The sequence below is a fragment of the Coptis chinensis genome, chromosome 3 (assembly GCF_015680905.1).
Source record: "Coptis chinensis isolate HL-2020 chromosome 3, ASM1568090v1, whole genome shotgun sequence".
Classification (NCBI taxonomy): domain Eukaryota; kingdom Viridiplantae; phylum Streptophyta; class Magnoliopsida; order Ranunculales; family Ranunculaceae; genus Coptis; species Coptis chinensis.
The window spans coordinates 12,308,960-12,326,583 of NC_141458.1; the positions used below are offsets into that span (position 1 = coordinate 12,308,960).

At 37.9% G+C, this 17,624-nt stretch overlaps 2 protein-coding genes across 2 annotated transcripts; both read right to left on the reverse strand.

Annotated features, from left to right (window-relative positions):
• Positions 1–6,107: 6,107 nt before the first annotated feature.
• LOC147507976 (uncharacterized) lies at positions 6,108–8,501 on the reverse strand. The gene is made up of 3 exons (XM_086596653.1): positions 7,650–8,501; positions 7,293–7,440; positions 6,108–6,604 (listed from the first exon to the last, which is right to left on the reverse strand). Exons 1-3 carry the CDS (start codon positions 8,499–8,501, stop codon positions 6,108–6,110), a joined length of 1,497 nt encoding a protein of 498 aa, XP_086452779.1.
• A 3,111-nt stretch (positions 8,502–11,612) lies between these two features.
• LOC147507977 (uncharacterized) lies at positions 11,613–12,149 on the reverse strand. Its single transcript, XM_086596654.1, has one exon. It carries the CDS (start codon positions 12,147–12,149, stop codon positions 11,613–11,615), a length of 537 nt encoding a protein of 178 aa, XP_086452780.1.
• Between the last annotated feature and the right edge of the window lie 5,475 nt (positions 12,150–17,624).

Genomic DNA, 17,624 nt, shown 5'->3' on the forward strand with positions numbered 1-17,624 from the left:
TCTCAGACTTTTATTTTACTGTAAGAAATCAGTTTGGTAAGACCGTAAGAACAATAATTATGTTCGGTCTGCGGAGCTAACCGAATGAGCCGTGCTAATTACCAGTGCTGCTACACTAACACAGAAAATTGACGCACTTATCCGACACAGTGATGTGGTAGACGATACGTGTCATGTATCATTGTGTAAGAAGAAGATACATGTCATATATCATCCCCTATATCACTGTATTGGATAAATGTGTCAATTCCCAATGTGCTAATTACATTAGTCTTGCGCAGGTGTATGTGTAGGGTCTCTCTTTTGATTTTAACAAAAAAAACAAAAAAAGAAACAAAACACAAAAAACACTGCATACGTGTTTCAGGAAATTAGCTATTAGAAGTTAGAACCGACAGACAGCTCAAACAGGTAGCTCGCCCACGCTCGTTTAAAGGAGTAGTATGGATAGGGATTGGCATCTATTTTATTTTATTTTTCTCCAGACCCCACTCAAAAACAAACAAAACATGTTGCACCAATTTTTTGGCAACTTTGAAAGACTAGTCCAAAATCACAAACCCAATTAGCGCTGTTTAGTGTTAAAGCACCGAATGTCACTTAGATATCTTGTGCTTCAAAAGTAGATTGATGGTTGAGAATTGAAACCGGGTGGAGTAAATTTAAGGGTGGAATTCAAGCTAAACAAGCCGAGCTTTACCATGCTCAAGTTCGACTCACTAATTACACGAGCTTTAAATTGAGCTCGAGCTCAGCTCATATAGTTAAACGAGCGAGCTCGAGCTGAGCTTAAACGAGCCAAGCCCAAGCCGAGCCCGAGCCGCTTGGTCATTTTACACTATAAATATGCTATTTGAGCTAAACGAGCCGAGTTTCATCAAGCTCATTTGTTACACGAGCTTTAATTTGAGCTCGAGCTCGGTTCATATAGTAAACGAGCGAGCTCGAGCCGAACTTAAACGAGCCAAGCCGAGCTCTGAGCCCTCGGCTCAAATTCCACCCTTAAGTAAATTCGATTCAGTATGTAACAAGTTACTCAATGATTACCTTAGATAATGTACAGAAGATAAAGTTAGTGATTTATATATATGCTTTCTGCATGTTGCATTGAATCTTAAGGGAGATGGAAAAAAAAACACCTTTGATGTGTATCAGGCTTTTTATCAGCGAACTTTTGCTTTCCGTTTTTCGGCTTGGGATAAAGATCGAATAAGGCCCAACTAGGGAGAGGTCCAGCTATGCCCAGTTCGAAGGAGGGACTTGCTAAAATGGGCCTGAATAATTGAATCCATGAGACCTGGACTTTGAGTTCTTTCTTTATGTACAACTGTTATCACCTTAAATGGGCCTGAATAATTGACTCTTATAGACCTCGACTTCTTTCTTTAGGTACTAACTGTTATCACCTTTAAATGAGTTAAATGAACAAAACTTATGAGAGGGTGTAGTGGTCTTTCATTAACAATATTTTTGAAAGACTTGGATTATGTGAGAAATGGAGAACCCTCATTCTTCAATGCCTCACTACTATGTCTTTTAAAGTGTTACTAAATGGCTCCCCCTTGAATAGTTTCACCCCTGCTAGAGGTTTAAGGCAGGGGGATCCATTGTCCCCATACCTTTTTATTATTGCCTCTGAAGCTCTATCAAGAATGATAGCTAAAGCTGAGGCCAATGAAGAGATTCATGGCATCAAGGTCAGAAGGAATTCTCCATCTATCACACATTTGCTTTATGCAGATGATTTGATTATTTTCACCAAAGCTAATCTTAATGAGGGTGGTAATCTCAAAAGGATTCTGAGTGATTATTGTGAAGCTTCTGACCATAAGATAAACTATGAGAAATCTAGTATTTTCTGCAGTAAGAATGTTCACAATAGACATAAGATGATTTTGAAGAGATTTTGGAAAATGAGAACCTTTGATAGCAAAGACAAATATTTAGGGGTCCCTATTGTTCTTTCTTGGAAGAAGAGAGATGACTTTGAATATTTGGTGGACAAGGTTAACAATAAGGTTAAAGGCAGGAAGAAGTTCTTTCTCAAGCTGGAAGAACAGTGATGATATAAGCTGTGGCACAAACTACCCTTTGTATGCTATGTCTACTTACATGTTACTCATTTCAACATGTGACAAGATAGATAAAGTATGCAGAGATTTCTAGTGGAATGGTACCACAGACTCTTCTAGTGTTCACACCATTGGGTGGGATCACATCTGTACCCCAAAAATTTGGGGTGGTTTAGGGTTCAGGAAAACACATGACATGAATCTAGCTATGCTCTCAAAACTAGTTTGGAAAGCTGTAAGGGAACCTCAATCCATTTGGACCAGAGTGTTCTCTAGCATATATGGGACAAACTGGATTGATCAAAAAGAGGATCCCCCTCCATATGCTTCTTGGCTTTGGAAGGGGGTACATAGAACTTACTCCCAAAAAAAAATGGGCTTCTTAAGTCTATTGGAAATGGCATGGATACTAAGGTTACTGATGATCCATGGTTGGTCTGTAATGGACTACCAAAATGTATAAAAGACTTGGGTTACTATAGTGCATATTTGGAAGGCATGGAGGTTAAGGATTTGTTTACTGATGATGGGGAGGGATGGAATACTGATCTGATCTTTAACCACCTTCTCCCTTACATTGGTAATCAAATTGTGAATATGGTAATCAGACCAAAATATGCAAAGGCAGATAAACTTATCTGGATGCATAGCAAAAGTGGGAAGATCACTGTAAAATCAGCTTACAATTTTCTGTGCCAAAAATCATGAATGAACATGCCTCAAGTTTTGATATCAACATCATCAGAAAACTATGGAGACTAAAACTCCCAGCAAACATTTAAATGTTTCTATGGAAGACCTATAATTTTGGTCTGACCACTGGAGATAGTCTTGAGAGGAAACACGTGGTAGGAGACTTCTCTTGTCCCTACTGTGAAAAAGAAATGGAAGAGCCAATGCACCTCTTCTTTGAATGCAATTGGGCAAAAAGCCTATGGTTTGTTGGTTTGGGAATCAGGGTGGACAAGATGTCATGTAATGACATCAGATCTTGGTTGAAGGAGTTCATTATATGGGCAAGCAGTAAGAAGGAAGAAGAAGTTGAAAGGGGGAATCTAGCCTTAACTTTATTGCATGCTTTGTGAGAAGATAGGAATGACATCAAATTTGAAGAGTCTACTATGAACAGGACAAGGGTTATAAGGAGAAGTAATACCCTCGCTCTTAAATATAACAATGTGTTTAAGGAGCTAGGAGATATAGCTTCTTCCTCATCCTCAGTTTATAATCATACGGACAACTCAAATTTTGATGGGATGTTTCCTGTCAGTAATCCATTATCTGCCCATGTTAAATTTGATGCTTCTTATAACAGAGAGACAAAAAAAGTTGGGGCGGGAGCAATTACTTGGGATCATGACGGCAAAACATTAGGAGCAGCAGAGAGGAGTTTCAAAGCTAGGAGCCCAGAAGAAGCAGAGATACTCGCTGCAGAGGTGGCGTACAACTAGCACTGAAATTGGGAGGAGCAGCTTATACTTTCGAAGGAGATTGTCAGGAAGTAATAAAAGCTCTTTCTAACATCAATGCTGAATGTCACTAAAACCTTCAGCAAGTTAGGGATTCAATCTGTAGGACTACTTTTCTGGAGTTATCATTTTGTAAGTTTAGATGGATTTGTAGGATCTTTAATGGGGAGTCCCACGACCTGGCCAGATGGGCTAACCACAAGTAAGGGATGGGTCCTCTTCCGAAGTGTATGCAGAATCTCAATATTGTTCCTTTTAAGTTCTAAGAAAGGTAAGTATGGGTTTAGTGGGAAAAAAAAAAGAATCTGAATTGTTCCATGTTTCCATCACATGCTATTCACTATACTGGTATACAATTACATTGATTGTCATAATTGCCCCAATGCGGGAGTCGATATGCGGGAGTTGATGTGCCGGAGATGGAACAGACGTAGTGCTTATAACGTCCAATTAGATTGAGACTATAGGCTATAGCAACAAGTCTGTGTTAAAGCAAAAACAAGATTTATTTTTTGCTCATGGTTTACTTTCCCCTTGACCCTATTTTGAGGTTTAGTGAGAGACTAGAGACTCTTTTCTTAATTCTTAGCAAGTGTTAGCATACTGAAATTAGTGGACAAACTAGCTAGTCTCTGAAATTATATTGTAAGTCCGTTAACTGAACAAGATGTCTAAACTCTAACGGTATTTCTGTCTAAAGGCTCTTGAGTTATAAGTGCAGTGTAACCCTACATGAGCTAACACTAATGTGCTTATTAGATTTGTCCTGAGTTATAAAACTCTTCTTTTTTTGGTAATCTGACTTATAACTGTTACTTCAAATCTTCAATGGTAATCCATGGAGGCTGGAGCACAGTGAGCCTATAACGGTTGCTTTAGTCCATGTCCATGTGAGTGTCTTGTGAGCTTGCGTTCCTGTGGAAGTTTATTATTTTTATTTTTATTATTTTTATTTTATTTTTTTTTCCGCTAACAACAGATCTTAATATTAGAACATTAACTGTACATTCCTCCTATCCAATAGGTATTTTGGCAGTAGACTTACGTCCTGACCATGGAAAACCCAATGTGCCAGTTCGTGCGCGTCGCCATTATACCGCCTGTTAATCCAACCATATTTACAAAACTTAAGAGGTCTACACAGATCCTCTATTGACAGCTTAAGAGATTCTAATTTCCAGTTGTGAGAGTTATTCTCCAAGGGAGATACTACATTATGAATAGCTAATAGACTATCCCTCTCAAACAAAATGGAGTACTCTCCGGTGCTGCGAGCTAACTTCGTTGCCACCTCCAAGGCCACCATCTCTCCCTCCTCCGCATCTACTGCTTTGAACCTTCTTGTAGCTGCTCCTATGAGAGTACCTTCGTTATCCCAAGCTAGAGCTCCAAATGCCCCCATCTCCCCGTCCCCCTATCAAAAGCAAAATACACACCTTTATTATATAGTATCAAGTTCAATTATAGGAAAAGATTCAATTATAAGGACATACAAGTATTCATCCTATTTTGTCTTGTGTGGGAACCTTATTCCCTACTCCCCCGTGATTCTCCAAAGGCTTCAAGGCATCTCCACCAGTGAGCTGCTGTTCTTCTGAGCAAACCTTCTCTACTTGCAGCTAAGCCTTCAAACTTAGCCTTGTTCCTAGCCTCCCATATGCCTTGGAGCATAATGATAGCCAGAATACCTTTTTCAGCAATACCCGGATCGGTTCCTTAATCCACTGTAGGAAAAGATCAACCCAATCTCTTATAGTGTAATTTCCCATCTCGTCTAGGTTGCCCCCCAAGTTCGAGGCTAACTAGACAGACTTGGACCAATCACACTTGAAGAAAAGATGCAGAGGGTCCTCTAGCTCCATCCATCACAATGGACAGGAGAACTCTCCTTTAATCCCTTTGTTCCTTAGCAAGTCTCCCGTTGGGAGGATGCCCTTATACAACTTCCACAAGAAGAGAATAATATTGGCTGAGACCGGAGCTTTCCAAATATCTTTAATAGTATTTGTATTAAAAGACGATGATTGCTCCATGTCCCCAAACCCTACCATTCTGTGATAGGTAGACTTAACAGACAGACTACCATTTCTGGTATCCATCCATCGAATCGCATCTTCCCCTGCCACGAGGGGTCTAATCATGACCTGCTTAATAAGATTCCCAACAGTGGATGGAAATAGGTGATCAATCCTATTTGCATCCCATCCACTACCATCTGTCAACATAAGATCCTTCACCTTGAGATTTTGAAGATCTTGTCACAAAGGCATAAGGTCATTTATAAGGACAGGATGTTTGTTAATACTGAGCCAAGGCTGGCTCATAACCAACACTTCCTTACCCTTACCAATGCTCCAAATACATCCCTCCAGGACTTTCTTCCCCACTCTGTGAACCCCTTTCCAAAACCAAGAGGCGTCTGGAGGGGGGTTCTGTTTAATATCAAACCAGTTCTTGCCATATATGGCCCTGAAGGTTCTTGCCCATATCGATTTTTTGTCAGTGAGTGCTTTCCAAGAAAGCTTAGCTAGTATGGCTTGATTCATATCTTTAGCTTTTCTCAAGCCTAAGCCACCACTAGCTTTAGGTTTGCATATGCAATCCCACCCAATGGTGTGGATGCTTTTACTATCTTCTGTACCATGCCACCAGAAGGTCCTGCATACCCAGTGGAACTTGGGAGAAGATAAGTAGACATAGCAAAGAGGGGGGTGGCTTGGACCATAGCCTGTATCAGAGTTGTTCTACCAGCTAGAGACAAAACTTTAGCCCTCCACCCTTTAATTTTACCGTGAACTTTATCCACCAGATAATCAAAATCCTCACTCTTTTTCCTAGAAACAATTATAGGAACTCCAAGGTATTTATCCCGATAGTAAAAAAATCTCATTTTCCAAAACCTTTTTAAAATGTTTTTGTGCTTTTTATGCATATTTTTACTACAAAAAATACTAGATTTATCATAATTTATCATCTGACCAGAGATATTGCAGTACTCATCTAAGATATTTTTAAGCTTACCACTCTCCACTAAATCCGCTTTAGTAAACAAAATCAAATCATCTGCATAAAGTAAGTGAGTAATAGCAGGTGCATCCCTTCTGATCTTTATGCCATGAACTTCCTTAGAGTGTTCCGCATATACTATCATCCTAGATAAGGCCTCGGAAACAAGAATAAACAAATAGAGGGAGAGAGGGTCTCCCCCCTGAGGCCCGACTAGGCGTAATGACTCAAGGGGGCACCATTAAGCAAAACTTTAAAAGAGAGATCCGAGATAAACATTCGGAGATAAGCAATCTCCATTTTTTTTTATTAAAACCTAGTTTGTGAAAAATATTATCAATAAAGGACCATTCCACCCTATCATATGCTTTAGACATATCCATCTTCAGAGCCACAAACCTTTTTTTCTTTTTCATTTTTTTCATAGAGCTAAAAATCTCACAAGCCAAGCCAATATTATCCCCTATGCTTCTCTCTTTTATAAAAGCCCCTTGAAACGGGGAGACAATCTTATTTATGTTAGCCTTAAGCCTAATAGCAAGAATCTTAGCAATAATCTTATAACAAAAATTGCATAAACTAATAGGCCTAAACTTAGAAACTTGGTCCGGATTAGAAATCTTAGGGATGAGGGTGAGAAAAGTTTCATTTAATCTAGGGTTCATCTTACCGTTTATAAAAAAATCCTTGACACAATCTATAATACTCTTACCTACCACATCCCAACATTGTTGATAAAAGATACCTTGGAACCCATCAGGTCCAGGGGATTTTAGGGACCCAAGCTTTTTAACAACATGCCAAATATCATCATCAGAAGGACAATCAGTAAGAATCTGATTCTCCCTATCCGTAATACAAGGCTTAAATAAATCAAGAATATGCTCATTATTCTAGGGTGAACAGAATCAAAAATATTATCAAAATAAGCATTCACCGCTACTCCTACATTATTCCTACCTTCTTGCCATACCCCATTATCATCCTTAATCTTATCAATGTTATTTTTCCTTCTACGATACACCGTAGAAAGATGAAAGAACTTAGTGTTCCTACCATCTTCTTTAATCCAGTGTTGACTAGATTTCTATTTCCAAAAAACCTCTTCTTTCTCATACCAATCAAAGAGCTCCTTTTTTAACATCTTAGCTCTTTCATGATTAGCCGGATTAAAAGGCTTTTGGAGCACCTTATCTAGCTCTTTTTGAGTATGCTTGATATTAGAGGAAATGTTCTCGAAAACCTTCTTATTCCAGGTCTTAAGACTTTGGGCGGTCTTATTTAACTTAAGAATCACATTCCAATCAGGCAGATCATGAGTTATAGAGTTCCAAGCTTTATCTATCTCAGGTTTACAAGACTCATCTTTCAACCACATGTTATAGAAACGAAAAGGTCTATCCGCATGTTCCTTAGAAACTTTAAGACTAATTAACAGAGATAATTGATCAGAAGTAGCATTAACCACATGTTTAACTAGCATATTAGGGAATAAATCAATCCAGTCATGTGAAGCCATAGCACGATCAAGTCTTTCTAAAATATTATCTTTTGTTTTCCTATTGTTGTTCCAGGTGAATTTGGGTCCTTTATATCCTAAGTCCACTAACCCAAGATCATCAATCACAGAATTAAAATCCATCATGCATTTCGAAAAGGTTGACCTTCCCCCTATTTTCTCGTCCAACGTTCTAATAGCATTAAAGTCTCCAAAAACTAACCACGGCCCTGGTATATAGGGGGCACATTCTCTCAGTTCAGTCCAAAAACGATGTCTCATGCTAGCATTAGGTTCACCATAAACAAAAGTAAAGTACCATGGATTTGTACTATGATAATTAATAAGTTTACCTGAGATTTGGTTGGTCGTGGCTCCCAGCACCTCCAGGTTAATTCCAGCCCTCCATAGAATAGCTAGCCCTCCTCGAAGGCCCACAGCAGGAACACAAAACATATTAGCATACTTAAGGGCCTTCCCTAACTTATCTTATCCTCCTTTACTTTTGTTTCTGACAAGCATAAGATGTCCGGTTGGTGTTGACGGACTAGATCCTTTATATTATGAACTGCCGTGGAGGAACCCATTCCCCAGCAATTCCAGGCATGTATCATATCTGTCGAGGCGGCTGTTTGGGGACAGCCACCGTGAACCCTGGAGGAGGACCACACAGACCTCCACTGCTACCAGACCCAGCACTGACACTTGTGCTCTTATCACCACAATTCCCACTGTTCGACCCCCTTGGGTCCTTTGAGCTGTTCCCTCTGGTTTTTATATTGGACTTGAGCTGTCCACTGCCTTTCCCAGACGAGCCTCCCATACCCAGTAGCACCGGTTGAGAGATACTATCTTCTGATTCATACCCAGTCCCTACTTGGTTTCCTTGAAACAAATCCACCGGCACATTCCCAACCGACATCTCCTCATGACAGTTAAACAACACAGCTTCTTGGTCAGAATCCTCATAAGGCTCTTCTTCTTCAGTAAACGCATCTGATGGTATCTCTTCTTCTGGAATATCTCTCCCTGAAACCTCAGACGAGACACTTGAATCCATATATAGAATGGTTGGAGAAAGATGGTTCTGTGGACTCCATTGAGTCACTTGACACCGAAATTATGGGAGCATCTTCAGGGATCAGTAAGTGTCCCAACCCTTTTGCGCGCATATTGTCTGCTTCTCTTTTTGCTTTCTTTGAAAAAATTTCAGCCTTCCTGAAACTCTTGTTGCTTCCATCATCATCCATATCTACTTCTACTGAAAGAGGACTAGCAGCCAACTTCCTCTTAGAACCCACCGTAACTTCTTGCCACTTCCTAAAACCTTTATAAGCCCCCTATTTTTTTTTTTGACCCCGAGAAGCCAGCGTTTTAAACCCCCTCCCACTCGTAGGCTTGACCTAAGAAACTGAAACTAGCATGAGTTGTACATGGGGGGAGTAAAAGCGACCCATACCCTTCTGCCACCAAATTCTCAAGAATAGGAGTAGGAGCTTTGGAACTTGGAGTCACCAGCAGCCTAGGATTCTCTTCCATAAAGAACTCTCATGCATGTTCCCAAAAAGGAATCCACAGGAGCTATAAAGCCTACCTTCTCAGGTTCACTACCCCAGACCATCGCATCCCCTATCTCTCCAGATACAGCTGTGGATGCTTGGTTCAAACTGTTGCCTTCTTGACCATGTGACGCCTCCACAACCAAACCCAAACCCATACAAGTATTGGGTCCCCATACCACCAAGGCTCGATCAAGGCAGGCTCGGCCCTGAGCAGTTGCCATGTGGGCGACCGCACATGGCCCCCAATATATAAGGCCCAAACAAATAGTTTTAGTGGAAAAAGCTTATTTCGCAAATCAAAAGTCCAAACCAATGAAAAACCCAAAAAACCAAAAATTTCACAGTAAAGAGTCGATTCTCTCATATTCTCTTTCCTCATTAATTATGTTAATAAAAAAAGAAAATAACAATAGATATAATAGATTAGGAGATCTTCTCAATGACTAGATCTCTCTCTTCCTAATTAATAACGTTTTATTTTGGAAAATCACTCCAATTAATTGCTTGAGTTGTCCTCAATTACTCAAATATAAAAAGAATTAGTAAAAAAAAAAACCCTCATTCACCTTATAACCATCTAGTATCCTCTCATTCTCAATAATTTCTTTCTTTACAATTGTGGATCCGTATTAATTTTCACTTCGATCAATCTCAATTACTTATTCACCTAAATTTTGATTATTTTTCAAGTAAGTTAGAAATTAAAATCAATTTTTCCTTTCTTAAATATTATTTCAATAACTCAATTTAATTCCAAAGTAATCTAGTCTAATATTATTCACCTAACTTGATTTCTTGAAACAACATGATTGTTTTCCTAATGCATTCATAACTTATAGAATTTTGTTGATTGTTCCCATTACTGTCGCGTATACAGAAAGAAGTTTTTTAAAATTAAAATTATTGAAATCATACCTTAGATTGACTATGTCACAAGAAAGTCTAAATGGGCTAGCGTTAATATTTATTGAAAATGAATTTTTAAATAAAATTAACTTTGAAAGCTTCATTGATGATTTTGCAGCCAAAAATGTGATAAGGGAAATATTTCGATGATCCAATTTGTGTTGATGGAAGACTGGAAAAGGGCCACATTTCGCCGTTTGCACATGGCCATTGAAAACTCAGGGACGGCCTTGGATCAAGGGAACCACTATCTAACCCAGGTCCATCAGCAAACCTTTGGAACACTTGGGCTTGAAAATGGGTGACCGTTCTACAGCTCGACCCATTTTGCCATTCCATCTCCATATCCTTTCGGCCCAGAGGGATTACCACTTGGACTGGGCTGTCAACTCGGACCTCTCCCTCAGGCCCAAACGAACCAACATCACTCCTACCCCCTCTACTAGAATCCACCAGAGCTAGCTCCGACCCAGAAGGTCTCAAGCCCAAGCATCCACTTATGTCCAACCTACTACCAACTAGACTAGCCACACCCTCCTGTCCTGCAGACCCTGACCCCAACCCATCCAGACTCAACTGTTTTGGCTCAAGAAGGTCCTCAGCCTCTGAACCACCTGGACTGCCTTCTGTATCCTTAGACTCATACTTTTTCTTAGGGGGTGTACCAAGGAACCCCCCCCCCCCAGACCAGAACCTTCTTCTCTGAAAGTATATTTATCCCTAGCCGGAATCTGGTCAAATCTAGGTTTCTGCGGTGTTCTAGAGAAGGAAACCGATGTAGGGTTAGAGTTCACTACTCCATTAAAGAAAATAGTAGCCCTCATCATAAAGGAGAAAGTATGTTTAACATCTCGAGGGGAACCACCACACCTCAGCATACTAGCTCGATACTTCTCCTTTTGCAGACAGAAGTTCACATCATGACCAATCCTACCACAGAAATAACAGAAAATATCTAACTTTTCATACTTGAAAGTCACCGGAAAAACTTCCCCTTCTTCTGTTCTCAATTCTATACCTTTACTCAGTCTCTTCTTTATATCCATCTTAATCCTGACTCTTTCCACCGGAACTTTGAATTCATCCGAGCAAGTCACGTCTATGTATACTTGACCTTGCCCAAACCTTGTCCCACCTTTTCTACATTCTCCTCATTCAATCTATCAGCTGGGATCCCATATATTTGCACCAAAAACTTTACAAAATCAAAAGCCGGATTTCCTTCTAGTTCTTCTGCTCTTACCCATTTCCTTAGCACAATAACAAGCCCCTGAACCAACCAAGGTCCATTCTTTCTAACTTGGTTATATTCCTCCAGGTCTTCAAAAATGAACTTGTAGAACCCCCTGGTAAGAAGAACCACTTTTGTACCTTTTCTAGTTTGCCAGCAGCGATGTAGCTCTTCAGCAATCACTTGGACATCCAACACTCTTTCTCCAATAAGTTTCCCCACTAAAGAAAGCGAGTGATCTTCCCCTTCCACTGGATTTTTTTGCTTAATATTCACTACCCTTTTCTCTTTAGAACAAAAAAGTTGTTGCATTTCAGCTTGGAGCTGTTCAATCTTAGACGGTGTAGACAAAGATCTTGGATAAGAAGTTTCACGTCTGACCAGCACATTAATATCTTTATCCATATCTTTCCCCACAACAAACTTACCTTAATTACAAAAAAATAAAAGAGGGGGGATGGAAGAACGGATTGACGGAGTTAAAACCCTCCTCCAGACCCTTAGAGCCAACAGAGAGTGAAGGAGAAGAAAACTAAAATAATAAAACTTACTCTGTAACTGAGACCCGATACACTTAAAATTCAAATGCTTCTAAAACAAGGGACCAAAGATATTGATTGAGATTCTTAATTGAAATTCAAATGCTTGGGGGGAAGAAGAAAACTGAGCTGCTTTTGGCCGCAGTATAGCCGTTCGAGTTTATTCAAGAAAAATGGTTATATATCTTTCTCTGGAATTTATTATTTTTCTTTGTGAAGTTGAAATAATAGCTTGTTTCTAATTTTGTGTAGTTGTGTCAACTGCACTTTTCTAAAAATCGGTCTAGGCGGTCTCTAGGCGTTAGGCGGTGTCCAACCGACTCGCCTAGGCCCTAATCATTTAAAAAATTGGTGGACCGACTAGGTAGGGCTAGGCGGTCTAGTCAAGTTTTTTTTTTTTTTTTTGAATGATTAAATGTAGAAAAATAAAGACCCGTGTAGGCTTAAGATTTGAATGAGTTTAAAAGACTTAAGTCTAATGTAAATTATATGCCACTATAACAAAAAGTATGTTTTTATATGAAGTCAATATTCCTCAACTATTACGCATTTTTGTAATAAATATCTTTGTTTGTGTTTATTTTTTGAGTTATGGTAAATGATTTTATTCATTTTTTGTAGTATATGTGTGTATTACTATATATATTAGGAAAAAAAAACTGCCTAGCGTCTAGCCCGTCTAGGCACTGCCTAAAAGGTCTATGCGCTCTCCCACCACCCGACTACCGCCTAGCGTTTTTTAAAACACTGGTTAATTGATAGGGACACAACTTGCGAAGAACACAGAAATTAGTACAGAATATATACAGAATCACACCCATTCGAAGAACACAGTTCGACAAAAAAGTACATATCTGGAGTTTAATTAAGAAATGTGCCATGTGGCTAAAATATAATTTTACAGAATTATATATTTTTGAATAATATTTTGATTTCGAAGGTTGGGGTTCAATTGAGAAAAGTGTAGTCGTCGATTGTAAGAGCTCATTGAATGATTGGAATGCCATACACAATTTTGTACTTCTTCGAAATTGTAGACCTGAGGAGTTTATAGCGTCTTGATCGTGAAGGTAACACAAATACTGAAGGAAAATCATGTGAGTTACTACTATATACAGTTGGAACAAGGAATGGAACAAGGGCTATGCTTTCCAAGTTCTTTCAAGTATTGTCAGGACAAAACTAATTGGGCAAGAGTGTAACTTAGATTTCCTCTAGCAATGTGAAGACAAAGTTGTAGAAGGTGAGAAGGTCTATGTATTCTTATGGATCTTTCAGAATGTTGTGGAAGAATTGCTTATATACTTACTGAGTAAAGTACATACATTTCACCACAGACACAATCCAATGAATCGATGTAAAAGCATATTGAAAAAACGAGGGAATGACTTAGATTTCCTCTGTGGCTCTGTGCTTTCAAGTCATCATTGATGGAGAAAGTTAACTTTTCTCTTGAAGTCAATCTTGAAAAATCAAACCAACCTAAAGTCTGTTAAAATCACGTTACATTTTAATCAGTCCAAAAAAAAAAATTGCGAAAATTAATGTTCCATGTTGCACAAAACTAGTAATGAACTACTAGAAAATCATATTGTGATGTTGAAGATTTTGGTTCAGTTATAAAAGAGAGTTTTAGCTGTCATAGTGTAGAATAAAGTAGCTATATGTTTGTGGATCTTTCCGACTAGAATGAAAGAAAATATTTCTTGTGGAATAACCGATGTTGAAGTGTGCCTGTGTGTGTTACAATTATATTTTCATTTGGAAACAAGAAGGTTACTTAGATTTCAGCTAGATCTTTTTGGTATTGCCGCGCAATATTATTATAATATAATAATAGATGAAGTGTAGAGTACATGTTGTAACTAAAAAACTGTTCATTTCATGTTTCTATTATTTATACATTTAGTATATCAATGGTATTCAATCAATTAAGGAAAAGTGTGGTCAGTTGATAGCTTATTTGTGTGTAGAATTAATTAGAAAAGAAACTTGAAGACTGAAGACAAAGTTGTACTTGGAGAAATTCTATGTTATTTTATGGATCTTTCCGACTAGAGTTGAAGAATATGTCTTGTTGATCAATGATGAAGACAACATTTGCATCTTTATCGAAAAAAAGGACAACATTTGCATAGACGAAGTAAAACGCCTTAGGCACAATCGGGATATTACGACTCTTTAGATTCCTCTATGCTTGCAGATTTTTCGCAAGCTGGCCATAAGGTTTATTGTAAGTAATGAATCGGTTATATTACGTCCTGTAATCAAATAGGAGTATATTCTGTTGTGACTTGTGAGAACTTATGTGAAGACAAAGATGTACTTAGCTTATGACTGACTACAGTCACAATTTTGAGACCATAGACAAAATCGATGGTGAAGTATGTGTAACAATCTTTAAAGTATGTGAGCAAGGGAATCACTAAGGATCTTCTCTATGTGCGAGTCCTTCCAAGTATCTTCAAGACAACCACGCACTACCCTTTTTCTTGCTTTGCTATGTACACTATACATGAGGAATGTGTACTCTAGCAACATATCTAGACATATAGTGCAGAATTTAGACAAGTATGGAGACAAATGTGTACTTACGCAGTTCTATGATTTTGAGGGTTACTTATTCAACAATATTATATTTGAAAAACAAAAACGCGTCACCAACTAGCACCTGGAGTTCCTCTTTGACTGAATTTTGGAGTACCGGTACGGCAAATTTATATTTGTTTTTTCCCTTCTCAACTTTAATTTGTTGACGGGTATATAAATTATAATGTGCGTGAGAAATACTAGCTATTGTGCATATGGTATCCACGTGGGTTCCATTGAGTTTTTTAAAAAAAATTATAAATATTAAATTATTATTTTATTTCTCAAAAAGAAAAAAACTGAGAATTACTAAATTACTCCTGAGACTAGACCAAAACACTGTTATTCAACTTTCACATTTTTATATATATATATAGGCAAGAAATATGCAGACAATGGAACGTAGGACAAGTTCCATATATATATATATGCTACGTTATGAATCTTTCCGACTGCCATTGAAGAAGTTTCTGTCTTGTTGATCAAGACAACACTCATATAGTCATGTAGACAGAGTGCAGAGCTTATAATTAAGCACAACCCCATGTTAGAATAGGCGTATATATAGCTAGCATGTGTCACTTACATTGCAAACACTGGAATAAGTTAGGTTTCCTGCTATTTTTTCTGCTTCCATCCCATAATAATGATAATTAGTGATTGAAGTCAGTCGTTGAACTAAAATTATAATATAAACAAGCAAACAACATTTAATCAGTGTTCGTGATTCCGAACGAAACCTCGGAATTCCATCTAATATTTTGGTTTTTTTAAAACTAGAATTTCAAATATAGAGTTAAAATATTAATTATTTCAAAATCAATTGAAATTCTAAATATAATAAGGGTCGAAATTTAATAAATTTTGATTTTTAGATTTATTGGAATTTCGAAAATTCTGAACTATGCATTTAATATCCCACTGTCATTGTCAAGTTATTAGTTTACAAGCTCTTGAAAATAATTCTTTGTTTCCTGAGGGGCAATTTGTTTTTAGGTTAAGTTATAAGAGGGTCTTAAAAGATGGTCTTATAAAATGGTTTGTTTTTCATTTTAAGTTCATCTTATAAGCACTTGTAAAAATAGAAAAAACAAATACATGATATCTTATAGATGATTATTTGACAAATATAACCCTACTTTACATCACATTTAATTTGAATAGATTAATTTGAAACAAGCGTATAGTTTGATTTTCGGTTTCAAATTAATTTTGATAATTAGAATATCGATTTTAGGAAACTACTTTAATTGGTGGTGGTGGTGGTAGTGGAGGTGATGATATTGGTCTTAATAGCATGGTGGTGATGGTGGTAGTAGAAGTGGTGGATGTCTTAATAGTACTGGTGGTGGTGGTGGTGGTGGTGGTAGTGGTGGAGGTGATGATATTGGTCTTAATAGCACGGTGGTGGTGGTGGTGGTGGTGATAGTAGAAGTGGTGGTGGTTTTAATAGCACGATGATGGTAGTGGTGATAGTCTTAATAGTACGGTGGTAGTAGTGGTGGTGGTGATGATGGTGGTGGTGGTGATGGTGGTAGTAGTGGTGGTGGTGGTTTTAATGGTTTGGTGGTGGTGGTGGTGGTGGTAGCCGGTGGTGGCTAGGGCAATGAAGTTATTTGGAGAAGAAAATAATGAAAAGATACAAAGAGAGAAATGAGACTAGGGGTATATGAACGGGGGTGTTTAAGTTATTTTTCAAGTTATAAGACTTACAGAATTGAAGTAGATCCAATTTTAGTACTTATAGAATTGGAACCTCTTATAAGATATTTCTAATAGAATGCCTCTTATAAGAGGCAAAAAACAAACTAAAAAAATGTCCAAAGCCACATCTTATAAGAGATTATAAACCCTTAAGGTCTTATAAAAAGCAAAAACAAATGGCTCTGAGTTCACTAAAGTTTTATTGTTTATAGTGTAAGCAAGAAGTCTGACTTAAAGACACGTAGTGCTGCTTGAAAAGTTACGTAGACAAGATTCGCAAGAAGTATGAGACATACAGACTTGTACTTAAACAAGTTCCGCTTTTCTTTTTAGGGTGTGACTTCAACTAGAATTAAGAAGTTTGTCATGTTGATTAAAACAAAGAATCTCATAGTTAGCGTCGTAGACATAAATGCACAATCAATACCCCCAAGTATATATATGCTATGCTGCATTGGAAAATAAGAAATCACTTAGATTTCCTATTTGACCAGAATTTGGAAGAGTTGGTAATTTGGTATACAACAAGAAGACAAGTTGCTTCCCCTTGAAAGAACAGTTAGCGGTAACTCCATAAATTCCTGTATGTGATTGTTCTTGCTTTCACCAACTCTCACTCCCACCCAAAAATTTGGAATGAGACGGCCAGCTAAATTACAAAGTCAACAAACCCTCAGGAGATGGCCTGAATGTGTTACTAATTGTCAATGTCAATAATAGACAAGTGATTACTATGAAGTATGAACGGATTTACTGACATTGTATGTGTCTGGATTATTTTCCGCGCTATGTATAGAGACATAAGCAAGTTCGGGTACACACAGTCACACACAAGTACGAATACATATAGATCCAGAAAAATTGAAAATGCTTATGTACTCATCATAGCTCTCGTTATATATTCTACGTTTTCACTTTAATCTCCATCCTTCCCTTTTATGAGTATATAATATTAACATCGATCGACTTGGTTTTTTTTTTGTTCAATTAAAATCCTGATTATTATTTCTGGAGCATTGTAAGGATTATCTAAAGATTACTTACAGCC